At 39.8% G+C, this 25117-nt stretch overlaps 1 protein-coding gene across 2 annotated transcripts in view; it reads right to left on the reverse strand.

Moving 5' to 3' along the window:
* The window catches only part of CUL2 (cullin 2), a 53180-nt gene extending 36315 nt beyond the window's left edge, over window positions 1-16865 (reverse strand). For both annotated transcript variants that reach the window (XM_086467436.1, XM_086467437.1), the window contains exons 1-4: window positions 16831-16865; window positions 12671-12809; window positions 6420-6522; window positions 4468-4562 (exon numbers count right to left, since the gene is read on the reverse strand). In XM_086467436.1, coding sequence (XP_086323562.1) covers window positions 4468-4562; window positions 6420-6522; window positions 12671-12789 — 317 coding nt within the window. In that variant the 5' untranslated portion in view covers window positions 12790-12809; window positions 16831-16865. The remainder of the gene's footprint in view (window positions 1-4467; window positions 4563-6419; window positions 6523-12670; window positions 12810-16830) is intronic.
* Window positions 16866-25117: the final 8252 nt, after the last annotated feature.

Consider the following 25117-nt stretch of genomic DNA (forward strand, 5'->3'; position numbering starts at 1 on the left):
AAAGATGAGAAAATTGAGGTTTGTTTCTTTTCACGGTATTAGCAAAACAATACACTTTTTGGTACCCAAATCTCAAAACACACCCACGAAGCTTCCACTCCAGAAAGAGGTTAAAAAGTTTGGAGCTTAGAAGAGTGTTACAAGACTCATTGAAAACAAGTACCTACTTTACAGGGGAATACTGAAAGACAGTGTACTGTCTAAATTAACAGTATCAGGAAAATGTCCGGTACATGAATATTTCTGTGGACAATTTTTTTCAGATATAAAGGACATGGTAATTCAGCAAAATAAAAGGACAATTTATTTTACAAGAAATTTAACAAAAAAATAAACTGCAAAAAGCTAATGTAACAATTAGAAGGGTAGCTAATTATTGGGACAGGTTACCCGCTAACCTTCATGTATTTGGTACTTTCAGGTGAATCAAGGACAAGACTCTAACCACAGATTACTATTCTAGACACAGTGACCATATTCCCAGAGCAATGTTACCACATCTCAATAGCCCACAGTGTCCTTAGGGGGACAGACTTTGCAAAGCCTTGTCAGAAGGATTAGATGTATATTTCTTTCTTTCAATGTTTTATTTGGTTTTAGTTGTTTGAATTACCTACTCCTGGATAAGAAACAAGTATTAGTGCTGGCAAAACAGACTTTGTGAAATTCGGCTTCAATGTAATAAACCTAAGAGCGCACCTGTCTCAAGTCAACTCCCGGTTATTTTCTTATGTTCTCCATGATAAACCCAAAAGAATTTACCTCCTTTAATTCTTAGTCCATCCATGATACGACACCACAAAACAAGATGTGATTATATATATTTCTAGAAGCACTGAACTTTTTTAAGCAAAACAGGTAGACACCCTCTATCCAGATTTCTTCCTCCTATGAAAGCTCTCCAAAGACAGGGAAGAAACTTTTGAGTAATCACTCTTCCCATCTCCTCCATCCTGCCCTCCTTCTGCAGACAGTCAGACTGCTATACTGATCCCCAAAATGCATGCAAGTCTAGCAGAACGGCACACAGGAATAAACCTGACCAAGTAATGAGGAAATTGCTTTCAGAAATTTGCACCAAGAGTACCCTGCTAACGATTTTCATAGGCCCTGTAAGTGCTCATGGACAGAGAAATTGATAAAGACCCTATGTGGCAATATCATTCACTCTTCTGATGTATAGGAGGCAATTAAAAAACAACTCATACCTAATTAGCTAGGACTAATTATTACAGTTAGTTTTCAGAAGCATTCAGTTTGTTTTCCAACATTTTCTTCAGTGTACCACTGTAAGAGTCAGTCTGAAAACAGCATTATCTCAACCTTGTCATCAGGGATATCGACAGTAAGGTAACCACAAAAGTTAGGCTAACATCTTGACATGAGTCTGCAGCAGCCTGCCTGAGATACAGTTGGTGATCCTGAGAATGCAATGCCAGGCTGTAAGGCCATTGTGCCCTGGACAGAGCAAGGACGAGAGCTGAAAAACTGGTTCATCTGGCAGAAAACAGCAACAGGATAAGAGTGCTGGTATCTGCTTCTTCCTTCTAGAAACCTTGTGAGGGGAGATAACAGCCGAAAGAGGGAACCTTGTAGAGGCAAGACAGCTCTGTTTTGGCTAAAGAGTGTCATGACGTTCTCCGGTATCAGGGTCAAGCCTGAGAACTGTTATCAAGAAGGATCGATCAGCATCAATGGAGCCAAGAAGAGGCGGAGATACAGAGGAAGAGCAAGGTGTGCTACTTGGCATGAAAAAGGGCTCCTCAGCAACCAAACTTTGGAAGCTTTCCCCACCAAGAATCATAACGATCGTTAGGACCAGCAGGATGCTGCCTGGACCTGGGACCATAGGGATGCCTTGGACCCGTGGTGGCAGCTATCAATCTCTTTCCTCTTTTCACTTTACTTTCCCCTTTCCTTTCACCCTCTTTACCTGTCACACGCCACTTTACGGGCAAACAATAAAGTTTCACTGTTTAATTCAAGCAAACCCCTTTGTCGTGGTTGCCTTAATTTTGTACTTTGAGATCACAGCAAACAAACCATCACGAGAATCCACCGAGTGGACCATGACAACCACTTGCACAATTAAATTGCGTGGCAAGCTGCAAAATATGTACACAACCACATGCCAAAGTTATAAATGGGTACGTTTATAGGAAAATATAAAACAGTTACAAGAGTACCAAGACACTGATAAGCCCCAACATCCAGCATTGTCCTTATCTATTATCACCACAACTAACAAAAACAAGCAAAGAAGTCTATTTAACATCAGGTGTTCCTTACTCCATCAGTTTTATCACCTTAGTTTCTTCAAGCGTTTACGGGATTTCAATTTTCAAATTGAATCCACATTTACTTTCCTAGCAAAAGGCACCCAGGTGGCTGGATGAAAACAAACAAACAATAAACATTTGATTGCGTTGCCTGTCACACAGCCTCGCATTTTATAAATTTTGCTCAAAAGTCTCAGATTTCAGCAGTATTTCAAAGATTACCTATCAGGGCAGAAGGATTAAGATGAACAGAGATGCAAGCCTATTTAAACTTTAAAGGAATCTATTTAAAGATAATATTAAGATTACTAGCTGTAAAGATTAATCAGTTTTCATTGCTGGAAGAACTATACAAATTAGATCCCAGGATACAACAGAGGCAACTAATTTATGGTACTTTTTTTGAGAACAGACATGCAAGTAAGAAGAGAACTCCGCTTCATGAAAACCACAGTATCTTTTTATGATCTTCAGAAGTACTTCACCCAAAACATTCTCCCAAAAAAAAAAAAACAAAAAAGTGACATAACATGTAACAAAGTGTTTCCAATGCATCAAAGTCATTATGACTCTACTAATCAAGCACTGAATTATTTCTTGCCTTCATGTGAGAGGGTCTTTTAGTTCGCACTACAACGTATGTTTTGTTATTTAACTCATACCCTTTAGAGACTTTTACAACACAGTATATCACAAAACTCAGAATTCCAACACAAAGAAAGAAGATGTAACTTTGAGGTAAAATTATTTCCAACAGAACACCTATCACGTACATTGTCTGGACCAAAACACCATATGCAAAGCAAAAAGAAGAGTTAGAATGGGTGGAGTTGACATGAAATAAATAACTTCAAAGTTTAAGAACTTGGCTTCACTGATACATGAATATCACTCTACTGAGCTTATACGTATGTACAGGTTGGGTTACGTGCATACTCATGTCTGGAAAAAAATGCCCCAGCTCGTCTGAAAATAAAACATTGGGTTCACACTACTGGAGAAGTATTTTAATTTGTTGGTTTATGACCAGAAGAACTCAAGCACTCAGAAAAATCATTATACAAAGCAGAATCAGTAAGATTCATACACATTAAATAGGATTTTTTTCCCCCTCTATCAGCTCTCCAGTTAAGTCATTAACACATTACAGAACTGAAGTTTGCAAGCCCAAGATGGACTCCATCACATTTGTTCCCAGTCTGCTAGCAATAATTTAATACATCTCCTAACATAACAGTAAAGGTACTGAAATCCTTTGTAAATCCTCACATAACACCATCAAATACGTACAGCATTAACGATGCCTCAAAGTTACATTTACCTGCCCGGTATCATATGCATGACGGACACTAGAATGTTCAACCTACAGTCAGAGTGGAATTAAAATCCAAATCCTAGTAAATCCAAGGCCACCTCAATATAGTTATAATTCTAGCAACTCATGAACGGGTGAGCTTTATATGCTTAAGTTATCACTAGCAGCAACGAAACACACTTGCAATTCAGGAAACAGTAGTAGTGTAAAAATAACATAGATAATTGTGGTTTTATTTATAGACTTGGCTGCAATCTACTGAAAAAAAAAACCAAACCTGTAAAATTGATTGCCTGTATACAGTCTATTAGTTTCTGAAGTTCTCAGAAAAGAAACAAGGAGATTTTTTCACTCCCTCTCCAATCCTTGCAGTTCAAAGTTTCACCTGAAAAGAAAGGACCTGAAGAGCACATAGTCATGTCTGAGAGGCTCTTCTAGAAGGGAGAGCTGTGTTTTTGCCAAGGTACCTGGCTAAGCTTTGAAACAAACCACACTGATTCAACTGGACACTTCAATACAATGCCATCCTCGCAGAAGAACACCTAGGATTATGAGCTATTTCACTGCAGGGTTGATTAGCACCAACATATTTGGCACTGCAACATAAGAAACAACAGAGGTAGGACCTATTAGTAATGAAAGAACAGTAGGAATCATCTTAGATAACTACATCAGTGGTAAGGAGAAGTGCACAGAAAAAACTGCTGGGGCATTATTTCTTTTTTCTCATGTTCTGCTACCATAACTATATTCTGTCCAAAACATATTCAGGGGCATATTCAGCTACTGCTCTCTTTAAGCACCATTCTGAGACTTAAGTGGCAAATCACTATAATAATTTGAAAAGTTTAACGACTCATTTGCAAAGCTTACCTGTATAAACAGTCCATATAGTCTGCCCCTTTGCTGTACTCTTCCCAGTATCTGTGATACATAACCAGTACTTGTTCTTCAGCTTCCAGAACTCTCTGTGAAGGAAGACACATACACCCCCCGCTAAAATTAGTATGAAAATAGCATACATACAAAATTATAACAGGATTATAATTTTGGAATAACAATCACATATTCGAAATTAAGACCACACCTAAGTTTCAACCAGTCTAACAGTAACACTGTTGCAACGATCAGATAACTAACAAATCTTCAAACTACAAAGTTTTGGTAAGCCAGCTACGACACCTGAAGTTGCTTTATTTTGCATTTAAAAAGAACAATCTTTTCAATGTTTTATTTTTGTCTTTATGGAAGGGCTTGCTTGAATAAGCATGGTTCATATTCTCACATCATACTGGTGGGATAGTACACATAACTATTCCCTCACCGACATAGATCCATTTTAAATTCAGGCAGCCACATGCGTGCTGGAGGAGTTGCCTAACTATAACCCCTTAAAATCAGTATGCCTTACTGGTTAGACAAGTCCTTATACCAAGAAACCTGGAATAAAACAAGTTTAACAAGTACAGATATGTGCAAACTTAAACATTTAAGTTCTGTAAATCTAGGCCCAAATCTTTTGCAATTTAAGCGAATTATCTCTAAGAAGTTGCTGATGTACTGAACTTCTCAAAATATATTCATAATTCAAAGGAGTAAGCTCAACAATTTTAACTAGTATGATGTGAAAGAGGACGAGATCCTAGGGATTCAAATATAATTCTCTCTAAAGCATGTAATTTTAAACTCCAGCTCAAGCAGCAAAGAAGCATGTGCAATAACATAAAAGAGGAAGACTAGTAGATAGAAACAGAATTGAGAGTGCTTTCCTCTGCAGTATGAATTTTGAGAAAGTTTTCCAAACTTATCTCAAAGACAAATGGTGGACAGCCAATTCAAAAAAACAGATGTATGCTTTCCACTACTTCCCACAGCTTCTGCTGTGCTGGCACCTGCCTGATTATCCGAAGTGAGCTCATTCAGCTCACTAAATAAACGAGGAAGAGTTGTTTGCCAGTTTAGTGAACTGATTTAGTCTACCCAAGTGTCAGAGGTATCCTCTCTGCAACCAGTGGAAGCACCCATTAAGATACCCAGCCTACCTTGTCAAATACACAGGTACCTAAGCTCAAAAAATGGCATCCAGCCATTCAGCAGTACTAACCACAATTTGCAATTCTTCATTCCTTACACAAGGGCAGGTGGACATCTTATTTAAATCTACTTCTCCTTTTACAGAAAGACAAGGAGAGACTGTTCATCCATCCCATACATTCAACATGACAAATCACGATCCTGTTGAAATTAGCTTTCTTAGCTGATAGACAGAAGGTAATTCACAGCTATATAGGTATACAAGTACTGTTATTTGTCATAATAAATAATTTGTCATCAATTCCTCCTCTCTCAAGCATTTTTGTTATTTTATTTCCCACATATTTCAGAAGTTTTATTTAGTAGAGTATACGCAGTTTCCAAGACACTACAGCAGATTCTTTTACATTGTAACAGAAGGCTAACAACAAACTACAGCACACATGGAAAATGAGGACATTTCTCTAACTTATTTGATAAGCATTCAATAGCAGAAAGAACTTACTTCTCAAGCCAATAAATATCTTATAAACCATAATTGTCGGCTTACCGTTCTTTCTTTTGTGTTGCATATAGACACGTACATAAATATGTGTATAAATACACTGTGTTGTGTGATATTTGTTGCATATATCCGATATACTCATATATTCTCTCTGGAACTCTGTCATCTGTGATTTAGTCTCATAAAACCTGCATACCTTCATACATACAAACCAAACAAAACCCTCTCTAGAAATCAAAAAAGGATAAACAATACCTACATGTACATCAGTAACTGTATAGGTTACCTTGTGCAAATGGCGTACATGATTTTCCAAAAAAATTTTAGTCTCAGTATAAAGTCTCTCTCCAAGAGGTTCAGGATAGGCCACACACAAAGCGTAAATGTCTCTGGGCTCAGAGTCAAGGTTTGCATCTGCTCAAAGCATGAAAAGTGATCAACAAAATTTAAGATTTACATAACTTTTTTTCCTCCTACAGGTGCATTTTAGAAGTTTAATTTTTTTTTTTCTACAGTTGAGCACAGAAGATTAAATGGATCATTTTCTGAAATTAGTGTAAGTCCTGATTTGTGAAGAATCTAAGTTTTCAGCATCAATAATAAAATTTAAGTAGCAAAAGGTGAGGGAATGTTAGAGCTAAGATCCTGAACCTTCTCGTAGCCACATGTTGACACAGCTTCTACCACTTATTTCTTATCCATAAATAATATATGATTATCTCAAAATGAAAAAGCAGCTTTAATCCAAAATTCTTCTTCTGTATCTGCAGCCAATGTGAAACAGTCTCTTTTCGGACAATGAAACGAAGCACGAATTGGGTTAAGAATGCGATTAGCCAAGTATGGAGCCCAGCAAACACGAAGTGAAGCCGACTTCAGGTTTTCCTCCCTTAAGTCCAAAACAATTTACTGTCCCTACATATTTCCCCCAACTCTACAGGTAAAATAATTGTGTAGGACACTGGAAATTAAGTCACCACAATGGTGGTGTTTTATTTTCAGCTGTTATTACCATTTCAGCAATCCTGTTTAGATCACAGCCGCACAGAACAGCTACACTTGCTCACTTAAATGGGCAACAGCAGTTAATCCCCTGAAGGTGGTTTTGTCCTTGACGTACCTTGCAGAGCTACACCTTTGGTTTGTAAAGTTGATATCAAGTTTTTAAAAAGTCACTTGATACTTCATGAAGAAAAGAATTTATGATTATGAATTTTGCTTTCAGAAAAGTTAAGGAAGATTAAGTCAGGCTTCAGGTGAACAACTGTGGGAAATAAACTAGTTCTGCAAAAATTATTTAAAAACATCATGTTCACCCACTAAGTCTAAGCACTTTATAAAACCAGACATGCCAGAAATAATTATTTAGTATAGATTACTTTTTTAAGGTAAGCTCTTTAATTAAGGGAAGACACAAGATCTGCTCTCCTCTAGTCTACCTTAAAAAAAACACATGCCTGTGTAAAAGGAGGTAGAAAACTTAAGGACGGTTGACAAGTCTCCTGCTTAGTCTCCAGAACAGTGTCAGGCTTTCATCACACAGTTTTTCCCAAAAGTATGTTTCATTTTTTATACAGAAGTACTACCCAAAACAGAGAAGATACTGATGTAGGACACCTAAATGGAAAAGAGCCTTTATTTGGCAACTGGAATTTCGGAAAGCCTGATCAGAGTCTCATCTTGAGTACAGTTATTTCACCATATAGATCATCTTTATCAGAATTCTCCTTGGAATGGCATGAAGCATTAAATGGAAACCCCAACAAAGAAAACAGCCAATTTTCACTGCTTTGTAAGAGTAGCTAGCATTACATTACACTAACTTACAAAGCTATGACCAATAAAACACCAAAACAAACTATTACATTGGTAGTGAAGAATGAAAGGTTTTCTTAAACAGATTGTAAAGAACAAATGTTTTTCTACACATTCCCGGCCCCCTCCCCCACAGATTTTGTCAGTTGAAGGATGGTCTGTAGTCAAACGCATCCTCAGTACCTTTCAGATCCCAAGCCTCCTCACTATGCAAATACGGTATTTCTGATAAAGTAAATTCCAGAATTAGAAATCTTTGTGTGCTAACCACAAGTAAAGGGGACAGGATATTTTTTCTCTTTAGATCCACAGCTACACTATCTGAATCACCGAAACTATTATGGGTCTCTGCTACAAGAGCAGCTTACTTTGAAGTTAGAGAAAACAGGCAGTGTTTACCACACCAGCACAAGAAAATAATAATGGCAGCTTATCTGAGGAAAGCAGTGAACAATTATCTCTGAATTGATCTAGCCTCTCTGCCCTAGGCTTCAGTTAGGAGTCACGACATCTTGACTGTTCTAAACAAGTTTCTTCGTGGCAATAAACCTATTTAAGTATGAAAATAGTATCTGTACTTCTTCATGAAAATGTACATCTTCCAAACATGCCTTTCCTTATTCTAGAACAGTCAAATTTTCTTGAAAATTAAGAAAGCTGAATCCAGTATTCTTCCTTGACACATGACACTGTTCACACACCTGCTGAGATTAAACTAACAGCTTAATCACAGAAGCACTTTCACAGGCACCTCACATTTTCCTGTTTCAACCAAATGATAAAAATCAACATCAAATTCTACTTGCTGGATACTAAGTTTCTCCGGATTTCTACAAAAAAGAGCTACCATAAGTCTCAGAAACACATTACAGAGTGGCTTTGCTACATAAAGTTCACATTCTTGCTCAATTTATTCATCCAACTACATCCTTCAGACCAGAATCCAAGTTTAAGGGTAGCGTTCAAAAATGTTGTGAAACTCTTAAAAAAAAAAGCAAACAACAAACCGAACACCTCTATCATGAATCATTAATCATCACTGGTATTTTACTCCATAAACTTAAAGCATTTTTTTTTCTGTGCTGCTGTCCCTTAGAAGATGAAGAAGCCTTTACTGTTCAATAATTTATCTTCAATGGTGAAAGCCATCTGTCCTTCCAGTCCAGCATGTAGTTTTGCAGGGCATTAAAGGTCAAAGGAAGCTGAAGCCAAACTGCTGCTTAGGGGCCTTCCTCTGGGTTGAGAACAAGAACATGTGCGATTCAAGTGCTCCAGTGGCTCTATTTGAGGGGCATTATCCAGCAATGGGAAACCGAAGCAACTCCAAACGAAGGAGAAAAAAAGTTACCATCAACAAGAAAATACTATATCCAAGGCCATAAAAGCTCACAAATATTGTCCTCAGTGTCAAAAAAAGCATCTAGTTAAGATCATCTATTAACAGAAGGTTTTGAACAGATCTTCTCTAAAAGACCAAAGCAGATCTCTCGGAAAATTTCTGCGATTGTTGGTCTTCCTCTGTACCAGAATCAAAACGCATACAGCACTCGAAGACTTGCAGTCAGAAAGAATCACGATCGTACGAACTTTATTTACCCTTCCTTCTCTTTGGGCCGGTTCTTATGTCAAAGATACATGTTTATAAGTTTCTGGTTCATGATAGGCTCCTTGTAAAATGCAGGATTAGAGAAGGAAGAACAAACACGCAGCAAAATCGAAAAAAAGCAGGTGGCCATGTTGCATACTTTTAAAATAATTTTGTTTGCAGTAGGGCTACCTCCCTCCCTGGGTACCGACCATCCTACTTATCTGGCTGGTGGAAAACGAGATACAACAACAGGAAGACCCTGATGTTCTACCTGTTCAAAAAAGTTCTACTGCTGAAAGGTAGTTACCAAAGTTCAGACAAACTACCACTCTCTAATCAAGAGATTAATCAGCCTCTTAGAGAGCACTCCCTAGACGACTGAACAGTTAGAAGCCAAGTCTTGAAAGTTACACAAAGCATTCATAATAACCAAATTACTGTAAATAGATCTCAGAGACACAACTGTCACTCATTTACCAGATCATGATACACAACTCCAGAAACATTTCTTTCTGCAGAGAACCTTAAAGGAAATCTGAAGGTCAAAGATGGCTCGAGATGACTCACAGTTTAAATAAAGTGACATATGGTCTTTCAAGTGATCTTTTCCAGAAGATTTTAACTCTTACAGAGTTGTGGTTCCCAGCTCACTGCCACTCTAGCATAGTTTGAGATATAAGCTATATTTAAAGATAAGCTACGTTTAACAATAAAAATGCCACCAGAGTTACAAAGAAAATACTATATTCAAGAAGTTCTGGGGAAGTAGTGAGGCAAAAATTAGTTCTAGGAATAGAATATGCACAGTACAAGCCTCTCACCCTTAAAATACTCTTAGTCTGCATATGCCATTTGATCTCAGCTGTCTCAAGCAGCAAAACAGAATACACCGCTGCAGACTGAAGTTGTGATTCTTTGCTGCACCCTACCCTTTGTTTCCACATCATTGTTTTGGCTATAGAAAGACTGCAAAGATCAAGTGGTACTATAATCAATGAAATAACCTGTATGAATTTCATTAACACACAGTTCAAATACTTTGTCACCTTTTTATTGTGCTTATTAAGCAATAAGAAAAATAGTTACTATATTTCCTTTAAAATCCCTGTAGATGTTTAGAAACAGATTACTCCAATTAAATTGAATGTAACAGAATAAAAAGCTAAAACATAACAAAAAACATATTTAGGAAGATGTGGCATTTAAAAATTATATCCTTAAGTTTTCTTTATATATTTAAAACCTGGAAAAAGCTTTCACACCAGCTGTATAGAACTACCAGTTTCACCGAGTTGTGCAATACTCAGTCAGCAGTTTGGGTTAAAACACAGAGTTTGGCTAAACGTAGCAGAAGTACTGAACAACCAACATTTAAGCTGGAAGTTATAAGTCACACAAGCGCCTCAGGTCATTCAGTCACAGAGAGTAAGTCAAAAAGCTCTTGCCTGTGCCAAGTTACACAGTAATAGTGCCACTTTCCAAGGAACATAATTAAAAGGCGATAGTAAGTAAGGTCTTAAGAATTACATGCCAAATGATTCTTCCAAGACTGCTTCCTGAGTCTGCTATTCAAAAGCATTCCCTTTCTGATGTTCAATCAACTGGAGTAAATCCCAAAAGAGGATCAACAGCAGACTTGTGTACAAGGCCTCCACATAAGAATTTCTAACTGAAATAGTGTGACAAGAGGAATCAATCCCACATCTCATTCAATTATTATTTTAGATTTAAATCCATTTTAGGTGCCCTTGTTTAAGTGTTTAGAGCTTCAAGCTACAGAAATTAACCACTTGCTGAAGACTGAAAGATGCAATTCCCAAAAACTGCTTAGAAAGAACGACTACAGAACAATTCGTCAGCACAGAAGTGCACACCTAATTAATTCAAAAAGTCTGTAAATTTTGGAGTCATTTGAACCTAATTAATTCAAAAAGTCTGTAAATTTTGGAGTCATTTGAACTTGACTCCAACACAAGGTGAAGAGTCATGCCCTCAGAAATTAATTACAAAGTTTTAAAATGAAAGAGCTCCTTAAAGATCATTGCACCATAGAACAAGGCTCCAGAAGGACTTTTCATGCCTTTATATACATGCACACACTCAAAACACAGGCACATGGGAAAGCAATTCTGAGAAATGGCAACACGTTCAGAAAGTCACTTTTAGAGTCTAGCTCCTGCACACAGAATAATCTTATACTGTAAAAGCCTACGTGTAAGAACCTTCTCAGGAGCTTCTTTTTTCACCCAGAAGAATTAACAAATTAGTAATTCTAAACCATTCTTCCCCCTCTATAATTAAACCAAACCAAATCAAACTGCTGTGAAACAGCTGCAAAGCCTCCTAAAATTCTCTAACTATTCACCACACTGCAACAGCTAATGAATGCACAGACACAGGGCACTGTAACTGGTTAGAACAGTCACACTTTTGAAAGAAGTTCACTGAGACTTAAATCTTGTAAGAAATTACAAGTCTTTTTTATGTAAAATGCAAACCTTTCACTACACAATATATGTACAGCTGTGACTTGAACAGCAAGACCATATGATCACAACCAGAAACAGTAATTATTTTTAAACATAGCTTAACTGTCAGAAATAGAGAGACAGTAACAGCGGAGGGAAAGGAAGGTGGCTTTTTTATAAACTCTTGATATAGAAATGTCTCATATGGCAGTCATCAGTACACTTAGAAGTGCAAAAAAGAGGGAGACATCTTTAAACAGAACCACCTCACCACACACCCAAATTTACAGATGTGCATCCTCCATCTTAGGTGTTTCCCCTGCTACACACACACTTAAGCATACAAGAAAAACTCTGTATCAGAATAGGAGAAATTCAATGCACGTACTTTGGCCAACAGCTATAGCATAAGCTAAATATTAGAGCTACCAGAAGTGAGTAAAACTCAGTCCAGTTCACTTTTTATTACCATGGTGATTTTTACATGGAATACTTCCCAAATACACAGAATTTCCCATCCCTTTCAACATATCCACTGACCCACAGGCTTAATAACCACCTTACAATGGGCTTCTGATCAAGATCACTGAAATTGCTCTATCACGCAGGCCTACTCCATGCTAAACACATCAAGCACATTAAGTCAGATTTTCACTTAAAGGATACGAGAAGCGATCATTCCACGTCGCTCTTTCAACATAATCCAACATAACAACAGCTTTAATTGTTGTTAAAAGTTTGTTCCATGTTTCATCAAAGTCAACTACTCGTGGTTTCAAGGACATTGTGGGGCTTTACTGTTAATCTGTAGAAGAATTAAACATGTCAGACAACATTGCACAATCATTTTAAAAAGTACATTTCCTTTGAATTTTTCAATTTAAACTTTGTACACTGCTGCACCACCACAATATAGCAACACGAAGAACACTCATCCCTGCTTCCCCACCCTCCAAATGAATGTTGCATGAATAGCCTATAGCATAACACCAATTAATCTAACAGTATTGTGCCTCATGAAGTTCATCACCTTACCAAGCTTTCCGTTTAGCAGTGTCATATGAAGAAAAAAAAAACCACAAACTTTCCTGTAAATTTTTGTTTGTTTGCTTTTATGTAAAGACTGTTTCAGCTGTATCTGACAGAATTTTGGGCAGGAACATTCTGAACATATTACCAGGGTGTTTGAAGTTACTACTGTCAGTTTGTAGCCTATGTTCACCTCAAGCTTTCATGAGACATTTTTGGTGTTATATTTAAAAAGCCACAAAACCCAAAAGCTTTGATCAGGATGACAAAAAGAAAACACATCTAAACACAGAGCATTATGCAGAGCTTGTGCAGCAGGACAAATAGTGAGTTCTTTCAAACAAGGCATGGCTTGAAAACACAGAAGCTGTGTTAGTAATTTCATATCAAAAATAGTGACAGAGACTCATTGAAAGAAAAACATTAAATTACTGAAATAAAACTAGGGGAAAAGGTAATTTTAAAAAAGAGGTCCCGAGAGACACAACTGTGAAGGCCTCTTCTTTGTTTCTATTTGTCTCTGTCCTATCTAGAAAGGGCCCGATGTGACATGCCATGCACAAAGCAAGTCTAATTCCTGCTCAGAAACACAACATTGCAAGACTAAAACAGAAAGTGGAAAGAATACTTCTATTTCTATTTTAATTAGATAGACAAGTGACTCTCAACTTGTCTTCCCAAATTTTCAAGGTCAGGATGGAAAAAATAAAGCTAGTGACACACAGACTTTTAACACAAAGGCACCCCTCTATAAGGGAAATAACCAAATGTCATGCTAAAATCTATTTCGCAACCACTTCACTACCTTAACTGCTACTGGCTCTTGATTTTTCTCAGGCAGATTAGTTCTCAAACTGCAGGATATATACCTTCTCAAACTGCAGGATATATACCTTCTCAAACTGCAGGATATATACCTTCTCAAACTGCAGGATATATACCTTCTCAAACTGCAGGATATATACCTTCTCAAACTGCAGGATATATACCTTCTCAAACTGCAGGATATATACCTTCTCAAACTGCAGGATATATACCTTCTCAAACTGCAGGATATATACCTTCTCAAACTGCAGGATATATACCTTCTCAAACTGCAGGATATATACCTTCTCAAACTGCAGGATATATACCTTCTCAAACTGCAGGATATATACCTTCTCAAACTGCAGGATATATACCTTCTCAAACTGCAGGATATATACCTTCTCAAACTGCAGGATATATACCTTCTCAAACTGCAGGATATATACCTTCTCAAACTGCAGGATATATACCTTCTCAAACTGCAGGATATATACCTTCTCAAACTGCAGGATATATACCTTCTCAAACTGCAGGATATATACCTTCTCAAACTGCAGGATATATACCTTCTCAAACTGCAGGATATATACCTTCTCAAACTGCAGGATATATACCTTCTCAAACTGCAGGATATATACCTTCTCAAACTGCAGGATATATACCTTCTCAAACTGCAGGATATATACCTTCTCAAACTGCAGGATATATACCTTCTCAAACTGCAGGATATATACCTTCTCAAACTGCAGGATATATACCTTCTCAAACTGCAGGATATATACCTTCTCAGTTCAAGGGGAAAAAAAAAAAAAAATCAGATGCGACTTCTACACTGTACGCATGCAAAATGTCACCCTAACTAACCAAGCTCCTTAAACTGCTGGGAATTCAGGAACCACAGAGGGTTGTTTTCCTCTACCTGCAACGTAACAGTTTCCATTTAAAATGTAATCAATGTATTACCCACTCCACATTTGTTTTGATTTCATAAAGAAACTGAGTAGCAACTAAGTAATATCAAGGAAAGGACATTATCCTAGGTTTTATGAACAGGAAACTTTAAGAACTAAAGCTCAATAAGCGATGCATAAATATTTTCAGTTCAGTAGAAACATTTGTTATATGTGCAACATGGTTATTACCACTTTTGTAAATAAAAAAAAAATTCCAATCCATGTATGTCAGTAGCAGCTTACTAGACAGCAAATCAGAACTGACAAAAAAAAGATAGATATCGATCAAAGAAAGTAAGTTTGAAAACACAAACTGATGTATGTTTCAAAGAAACATGAACCTCAGTAGAAGTAAACAAGAGCAGAGCTTGCTTCCAGGAGGGAAAAATAAAAAAAAAAGTGGTAGTCTTCTAGAAGTTCTAATATAATTCTTCTTCTGGAAAACACAAGAGTATTTTCAGGTGACCAGAAAAAAATAATAATGGTGCACACAAATTTTAAGAATCCTAAGAAATTCTTGTTGTAATGAAGTTATACTTAGAGTGTTAACGTTACACATTGTGCTCTCTAGTACCTCCAAGGTGAAAGAACCCTTCCCTCAATAGATAAGCAAAACTAATGGGAGGAAGGAAGGGTGAAGAAAAAGTCCTTCCCACAACACATCACACAGAATCAGTAACACTGTGCTTAGTAGCACCAAAACCTAGTAATATGTAAAGCACTATGTACCCACATACTCCTAAAGTTATTCTGGAGTTAAATACTATAAGACAGAGCTGGCTGTTATTCGGCCTTCTCTTACAGCTTTCACATCCCTGTGAATTTAAACTTGTTTTATAGACACATTTAACAAATGCAATACAACTTTTTCTGCAAGATGCTGTAGTTTTGAGGGTTTGCTCTGCTTCAGAGTAGTGCACAAACTCACCAGCTTAAAATATTAAATGCTTTGAACTGATGCAAGTAACCTTCATGGTAAAAACTGCAGCAGTGCAGAATAGCTACCCTAGGGTTTATCCCGTTCAGGGGGCGGGAAACCATACCTGTTTGACAAGCCCTAACGTAAGCTGCTATCACTGAAATATATTTACACATGAGGATAATGAAAGGAAGTTGCTTCCATCGCCTCATTCTTTAAAACACACCGCTGTCATAGTGAATATATTTGTTCACACAAATAAACGTAGGGGTTTGGCCAGCGTCAAAACAGTCCCCAAACTTCCGACCTATTTAACCATCTCAAGAAGTAATACTACGAGCTAGTCGTGGGCGAGCAGCCAAGGGCAGGAGTACCCGCGTCCAACATGTAAACAGCGCTGCCTGCCGCCCCCCCCCCCCGCCTGCCCCCGGCCCCCCCGCCGGGCAGCAACGGGAGCACCCCGCTCCCCACGGCCCCTCCGGCTGGCCGCGGGCAGGGGACGTGCGCTCCCCACCAAAACAAAAGCGAAACTGGCTGAGGACGCAGCGCGGAAAGCCGGCCAGCCCCGCCGGAGAGGCGGCGGCACCACACCCTCCCCACCGGGCAAGGGCAGGACCCGGCCCGCGCCCCCCCGGCGGCGCCCCGCGGGGGGAGGGCGCTGCCACACACACACCGCCGAGGAACGGGTGCTCGGGGCGAGCGCGGCGGAGCGGCTGACCCCGGCGGGGACGACCCCGCGGGGCGGCGGGCAGGGGGCCGGGAGGCAGGGCCTCGGTTCCCCCGGCCCGGCCCGGCCGCCCACCGCGCGCGGGGACGGGGACCGCCGCCCCGCCTCGAGCGCGGGGCTCCCTCCCCTCGGCCCAGCAGCGCTCCCGGCCGGGCCGGGCGAGGGGGGGTTACCTGGCGGCAAGGGGCCCGAGTCAGCGACGCCCACCCGCCGGCCTCCCTCGCTCCCTGCCCTGCGGCCGCGGTCCCTGCCCCGCTCCGTCCTCACAGCGCTGCCATTACCCAAGCCGCTCGCCCCTCGCGCCCCGCCCCTCCGCCGGCGCCGCCACTGCCGGGGACGGGGTGCGGGGCGGCCCCGCACCCTCCGCGCTGCCGCCGCGCCCCTCCCTCACCCGCCGCGCTGCGCGCCGCGCGCCGCCGTTTCCGGGTTCTCCCCGCCGGCGACAGGACGGGCGGAGGCCCAACTGGTCCCGGCGCCCCGTCACTTTCGGACCCCACCCCCCCCCGCCGGAGGAGAGGGGCTTGGTACAGCCCACTCTACGGCAAGCACGGGCGGCCGCAATTCCCCGCAGCGGGGCGGTCCGGGGCCGCGTGGCGCATGTCCCGTTGGGCCCCCGCGCACGCGTTGCTCCTCCATTGGCGACGGTTCCCCTTCCGCGCATGCGCGCTGCCCTCCCGCTTGGAGAGGCGGGGGTGGGCCACAGCGCGGCCCGAAATGGAGTCGCGGCGGGACGCGGCCGCTTATAGGCCTCCCCCCCGCCCCCCTCCCTGGGCGGCTCCGCAGGCGCCAGGGAGGCCGAGCCCTGAGCGGGGTCACTCCCTCGGGCGCGGGGTGTTTGGGTGCCTAGGGTCTCCTTTGAGGAGGTTTTCGTTCCCCCGGAAGGTGGAGGCGCCCCTATCCCGCCGCCGAGGGTTGTGGAGGGAGCAGGCGACCATCTGCCCCTGGCTCCCAGCAAGGACTTGGACAGCGAATAAACCACTTCCAGCACTGCTCGAGTGAAGGAGGCCCCGTGCAGCGGCGGTGCTGTGCAGGGCCCGCCGGCCCTGGCTGCCCGCTGCTGGCTTGGCCACTTGCTTGGGCTCCTCGGCGGAAAACGGCCACAAAAAGTTTTTAACTCGAAATAACGAAGTAATATCACTGTGGAGACAAAGGAGCGTAATGTCTTTACGTACTCTGAGTGCACGTGCTCTCTGTGTCAGAGGTGGCCTACGTCTGATTACGCAGACGCCTTTGGGACTTGCGCTGAGTTAGGAGTAAACAGCAAGCTGCTGCGCAGAGAATGCTCGCAGCTCCCTCTTTTCTCACTTCTTACTCGCAGTAACGACAGTCTGCATCCTTCCATTTTGGAGGAAAATGTGGGCCTGTTTCCTGAGCCTTGTCCCAGGGAAAAACAGTGTTATGTTTTAAAGCTGTTTTGATGGAAGAAAGGCTGTGGGACTGACAGATGAGAGAATGGTTCTGAAGTACATCAGAAAACGTGTAAAACCATAAAAAAGTTAGGTGCAAAAGTAACTTTTTTATCAATTTACCACGACTCTACAAGCTGTTTAGCTGAGGGATACCTACTGTAATTGCTAAGAGCAGGAGAAAGACGTCTGATTCCTGAAGCCTGTTTCTCCTCCCCCTCTCCAAACAAACTGTGGGTTAGTTTAACACGCAACACTACAGAAAGTCACACTTAACATTTTCTTGTGGCAGTTCTTGCATCTTCCCCTGGAAATATGTTTTTCATTTTCTAATGCTCCTGAACTCATCATTCTTACATGCTCAAGCAACTTAAAAATATTTTCTTTTTAGTAATTGTATCCTTTCTGTGTGTAAAGATTGCTTTTAAGAGATCCTTTAACAGGCAATTACTAGATTATAAAGAAATACGGAGTATCTCCTTAGGCTATTATATAATCTCCTTACTGTATTCCCCTCATGTGCATGTGTACCATTATTTCATACAAAATACTTTTAAATACATGCTTTTTATTTCCTTTGTAAAAGGTATCCATGTTCAGAAAATCTTAAAAATAGCTTACTATAAATTTAGTTACTTTGTTGGGTTTTTCTCTGAGGAAGTTCAGGTATGTGAGGGATAGGAAGGCAATATGAAAATTAACTGTCACTCAGAAAAAATACCAAATTCATTATAGTAATTACTAGTATAATTGCTGTATCACTCAAAAGATAACATTTATTATTCTATTTTCTTTTGTCTATTATTTGGAGTATTTTCCTGCCAGAAGGAAACCTGTGATTTCAGCCCACGTGTTTGTTTGTTTGTTTAATTATGGAAGTGCCACACAGCTGCTCTTATTATGCAAGAAAGTTTTCATACCTCTACCCTCCTTTATATGCTATTCAAGTACTCCTTTTTTTCCTTTCCAACTGAAAATAGCAACACTGGAAATACACAGCTGGAACAGTGAGGTTGTGTTCTGAAAAGTGACTCAAAACTCTTTTACAGTTCTCCTTGTAACCTCCAGAACAAACTTCTTTGGGCCTGGATGATAGCCAGAGATCTATTTCTACATGTGCATGTATGAAACCACTGACTTCAAATTCTTAAATATCTTTTCTTCCATGGTTGTGCAAAAATATTGCTTAGGTTGATTTTTTATTAAAAGTCAAGTCCAGTTCCTCAGTTCTGCAGAAGAAAGCTTAAATACCTCTTGAAAAAAAAAAAGCACTTTATTAGAAAATGGGAAATCGAGTTCTAAAGACATATGATAAGAGTGCTAACTCTGTAGTCTTCATTGAATAAGAGATTGTCATAGTGCTTATATTTTTGTAAACTGTATGTAAGTATCAGGTTTACATAACTACAGTACTCCAAAATACCTTAATCCTATGTATATTCAAAAAGTATAATCACATCTAATCGACCTTAATTTTTAAAAAATATTAATATTTTAGGCTCTCAGTTTGGCAGTGGTCTTCACATGTAATAATCAGGCCATTACACCAGCAAGTAGTCCAGCTCATCAACTGTTAATGTTCATGGGATAAAAAGTCTGAAGGAGAACATCTGGAAATCACACAGTGCAGATGTCAAGTCCTCAGCACCAACAGTTGTATCACATTGAGTGTCGGTGCAGCCAAAGAGCATCAAAATACAAAAATGTTCATAATGTGATAAACACCCAGAATGTTTTCTGGAAATCTTCTATCCATCCATTGCAGAGACTACTCAGCATACTTGCCTTCCAGTAGTGAGCAATATTATGGTGACATTTTTTTTTAAGATGCAGTAGGGAGATTCTAAAATAGGCTACTTCTGCATCTACGAAGTAGATCTCTAGAGCTGAGCTAGTCCTTTTAGATCCCCTTTTATATTGGGAGTAGCAGGCAAGTCATTTACTTCATTTTAGATTTCTACCTTAGGATGGGATAAATAGAGGCCAAGGCTCCATTATAAAGGAAACCTAGTGAGACTGGTTCAGATAAACTGCACCTCAAGTGTCTTGTTTTAAAACATGTATAGTATCAGCCTTAAATATGGCTACAGATTGCTACTGTGAATGTGTTTCTTAATACTGGCCAGACTTTAGGACACCCTAGTACCTGCTGCTAAATGTAGCTGATCCAGCTTTGTTCCTGTCAAAGTGGAATATTACGTTTCATCTTTGAAAATTTGAATTTCAAATTTAACAAGTATTGGGGGCAGGTTTTCTGGAAGTGCCTAAGTGACATGGAAAAATTAACCAGGGCGAATGGGATGACGGGTACACACGCTTCTACAGTATTTCACTGAAAAATTAAAAGCATGTTAATGTGAAAGGTGTTACATAAAACCTGTGCGTGTTAAGGAGGTTCTCCAGAAATGTCTCTGCATCAATATTTACATTTTATTAAAGCTAAAAAAAGGATCCATTTAGAGTATACAGTATAAGTTTCTACAGTGACATAGTTTTCTGGAAAACAGATGTTTATTTCAAAATAGTTCAAATTATTCAAAACTCGTATCAAGAGAATTGCTTTTCCTGTTTTCAAATCAAGCCCTTGCCCATTTCATTTCCAGTGCTTACAACTTCTTCATTCAGCCTTAATAATCTTCTCTGGTTTAAAATTAGTTCTATTAACTCCTTCTAGACATTTTAAACAGCATGTCAACTTTCTCTATTTCCAATCTAAAAACCTTTCTTTTTCCATTTTGCTGGTTTAACTCTCTTCTGTTTGCTGCAGGGGGAGTTGTAAGTTTCAGCTTTTGATTGCTTATTATTCTCTGCAAGTGTTGGATTGTATCTGGGGCACTTTCACCTTTTTGCAGTACTGAAGGCTTTTCTCAGTGGTAGCATTAGCAACAAGCTTGTAAAATTAAATTCTTAGAAGTTAAGTTATATGGTGGCACAATTAAATTATGCTATTCCGTCATGCTGTGTGAATGTATTAATTGTACAAGAGCACAGTAGATATCACAAGTCAGACAGCAGTTACTGAAGAGCATCCTTATCTGTACACGACCCAAACTTTACGCAGCACATAATTTCTAAACTTCTGTTATATGAGGAAGTATTGTCCTGACTTAACCACTGAGAACTGGAAACATAGATACAGAAAGGAAGGTATTTAAAAATCTAATAATTTTGGGTGTTCAGCATGGGAGAATCATGTGCTGATTTTCTGAGATTATGAATACTCACCATTTCCACAGACTTTACGTTACGTACCAAAGCCTCACCTCTTCTGCAAGCTCTGTTCTGGCAGACTGCAGCTGAGGAACCACAATTAGGAGGAAGAACATGAGTATTCAATATTGCTTTTTTGGTAAGGTATTTAAAAGTTGTTCTTGGATTTAAATGTATCTAAGAAATGACAATTTCTAAGTCCAGAAACTGTAAAATCTGGATACCTGTTTAATCAAGTTTCTTTGTCAAGGCTGGCCAGAGAATTACCACCCAAAAAACCACAGTGGGGTATGGCAGGAGTTTGAGATGAGCAAGCGGCGAGCCCTAGTGCATGTGCTGCTAAAGCCATCCTGCCTCTCCCACCGTGCTGCTGCCTGCACATCCAAGGGAACAGAGAGGTTCTCCCAAGGTCCATTAAGAAAGAATTCCAATGTATCTGCTCAGAACAAGACTAAAACTTAATGTGAGTGGATACATCATTTGTGCATCAGTGAGTTCAGTTCAGGGTTAACCCTGCAGTGGGGCTGCTCCTGCTTGCTGAAACCCAGGTGTTGCTCTCCTGACCATGGCTGAGCACCCGCCTGCGATGGGAAGTGGGGAACAAATTCCTTGTTCTGCTTTGCTTGTGCGTGTGGTTTTTGCTTTACCCATTGAACTGTCTTTATCTCAGCCCACGAGTTTTCTCACTTTTACCCTTCCGATTCTCTCCCCCATGCCATCGGGGGGAGTGAGTGACTGGCTGTGTGGGGCTGAGCTGCTGGCTGGGGTTACACCACAACAGCTACACAGGTTAGTTCCTAGTACTTGCATATGCCACCCTAAAACTTTGCCACCACGTGTACAAATGTAACGTTTCTATGATTACATCTGCTGTCCAGTCTGTTCATCATTCTAACCAGCACTGCAGTGTTTCCTGAATGCCCCCCTTATATGCATTTCTTTTCTCTGCATGTTTATATGCTTTTGTTGTCTCTGATAGTTCTGTTTCTCTGTTTGTATTAACTTGTTTTCTTTCCTCTTATATAATGAATTCTTTTGGCAGGAGCTGTCCATTTTGTTTATGTTTATGCTACATCTAACACTGTATTATTCTGGTCCAGAATTAGGAATTCCACAGCCTATGACAATACAGACACTATTATGAAATATGCCACGATATGACCTACTGCTTTATTTAAAGGCTGTTTTACAGACTGCGATCTGAACTGGCAGTAAATAGTCCACATTCCCCACCACCATCATTTCACTTGCGGATGGCTTCCATGTTACTATCCGCTCTTTTTCAAAACCATCTTTACAGTAACAGATCCTTTAGCCTTTTTGATGTAGAAAAAGAGAGTATTTGCTGAATTTTGAGCAAGTTACCTGTCTCTCCTTCCCTTGCAACCACACTTTTTAGTTTGTGTACAAGGTTTATGCTGGATTATTCATGTTATATTCAATTTTCACTAAATGAGTTAGTCTGCATTATATATTAAAATAATATTAATTTATGAATAATTTAAAATGTGTGATTATTTTTATGTGCTTTTATATTATAATAATTATATATTAAAGTATTTTATTTTTTTTATAAAAACAAGGTAAATGAAAGCAGGAATGTACCTTTATTTCATTACAGCTATCTTTAATCTAGACTTCTATTGTGGCTGTTTGGCTCTCATGTGATGACGTACAAAATATGAGTATAAATTGACTCTATGTTTTGTGATTATAAAAATGCACAGTAATAAGGTATTATTCTTGTAGCTTTCATTTTTTTAAATTTATGAAGAATTTTAAATGTGTGGTTATTTTATCTGCTTAAACTCCTTTAATTCTTCAAAGGAAATGGAAGCTCACTGCAATCATGTCCACTGGATGGCAGTGCTGAATATAGAAAAAATAGCTTAAAAGTTTAAACTTGCACAACCTACACTAAGACTAAAAAAATCTACATCTCGCACCTGCTTAGTTCAACTCCCACATTTGTTGTGTCCTTCCCCGACCGGAGATTCCTTAAAAAAAATTCACAAATGCCATTTATTCCTTCTTTATCAAAAAGGGGCATCAACTTATATTCATGTCATTGTAGCTAAGCAGTTACATTATCTGTATGCAGGAGCAACCCTAGATGAATTTTCCTTTCCTATATTTTTTTCAAAAAATATTATTGCTACGAAAATATTGTTCTGTAACATCATTGACAAGTAAAATTGTGTATTTAGAACTTGTATTTAAAGATCGATGTGACACTTCTATAATGCAGGAACTCTGAATCTAAATTATTCTACTCAGAGGACTTTTCAGATATAAAATAGATTTAGATGTGAGTTATCAAAAGAGTAAAAGTTTTTGGAGCTTTCGTTTGTGGCACCACAAGGTTGTAGATCTTTCCAGTTTAGTGAGTGTATCAAATGCAGACAGCTCAGGTACTTACTTGTTACGGGCTGGGTGGAGTTAGATATAATAATTTACTAACAAACGAGTAATCTCGCATTTAAGAGGTTTCAGTGTTCCTATCTATTACATCGCTAATCTAAGCAAACTTGGAAAAAAAGAATAAAAGACCTTCTAATGGAGCTCTTCTGTGACTTTTTTCTGAATTGCTGAAAATGGCGGAGTCCTGGCTGGGTCATTACCTGGCTGGGTTTGAGTTAGCTATTGGGATTTTGCTTTCAGGGTTTTAATTTGAATATGAAACTATCCCTGAAGCTTACTATAGTAAATAAGCTATTGTTTGTACTTTTCATGCTTTACCTTTTTTTTGTGTAAAATCCCAAAGATACGATCTGTTACAAAAGTGCAGTAACAGAGTTGAGTACACAGAACTGCTAAAACATTATAAATCATCTTTGTCCGCTGCATTAGGAAAATCAAAGAGCCACGTGAGGGCACTGTACGCAATGGAAGGAAAGTCAGCAAGTTCCAAAGGAAGTTACTTCGCCTCTGCTCATTCATGATTAAGAAACACATTTGTTGACACTATCAGCATGTCCTAGGTTACAGTGTAAAATGTGCCAAAAAAGAAAAAAGTATTCTATTACCATCTTCAGGAGCTGGTGAGACCAGGTGGGGCGGTGCTCCCTGCCTGCCCCCTCTGGACTATCTCCTGTTAACGGGCACAACAATGCCTTATCGCCTGACCCATCGATAACTCCCTCCTGGACTATCTCCTGTTAAGGGCCCATCAAGGAACTGCCTCACGACTCCCCATCCCATTGTGAGATGCTCCGCCCGGGGGGAAGGAGCCAAGCAGTCCATGCCAAATAAAAACTGAGATCTCCAACACCCTAGCAGCCTTCTTCCACTGGATTCCCGGAGGAGTTTTTCCCCCCACTGGAGTTCCAGAGGACAAGAGCTACCTGCCTACCACTGGACCTTCGGAGGAAGACCAGACCCTTTTACAAGATCGCTGCTTCAACAGAACTACATCCATCGCTTCAGGAGGACTGCAGCCAGCATCTTATCGGACTGCTACTGCCACCCTAACAGGGTGTCAGGTTGTATTCCTGACTCTGTCAGTGTAAACCAGTGGGTTGGTTTTTTTTCCCTGCCTTGTGTTTTATATATATATATATATATATATATATTAGTAAAGAACTGTTATTCATATTCCCCATATCTTTGCCTGAAGGCCCGTTAATTTCAAAATTATAATAATTTGGAGGGAAGGGGGTTGCATTTTCCATTTCAAGGGAGGCTCCTGCCTTCCTCCGCAGACACCTGTCTTTCAAACCAAGACACAGCACTACAACCAGGCCAATATTACTCTGAACTCCTCTCCTTCCCCTTTAATTCAGAAATTACGTAATCACCTTTAGAAAGTGATTCAACCCCTCTTTTTAACTGTATGACCACTTTTATAAAAGATGCATAGATCACGTGCACCATAGCAAAATCATATGAAAAATTGTATTAAAATAATCATCACAAGGAGATGCCTTTAACACAATGAAAAAGTATTGCTCAACAGACACTGTGAGAAGAGGAAGTCTGCTGCTTTTTGTTTGCTGGGCACAATGGTTTGGAGAAAAGAGTCATGTAAATCTTGAGTGGTTCTACCACTGTACTAAAAATGTA

This window comes from Leptosomus discolor, chromosome 6, assembly GCF_034619465.1.
Source record: "Leptosomus discolor isolate bLepDis1 chromosome 6, bLepDis1.hap2, whole genome shotgun sequence".
NCBI classification, from domain to species: Eukaryota; Metazoa; Chordata; class Aves; order Leptosomiformes; family Leptosomidae; genus Leptosomus; species Leptosomus discolor.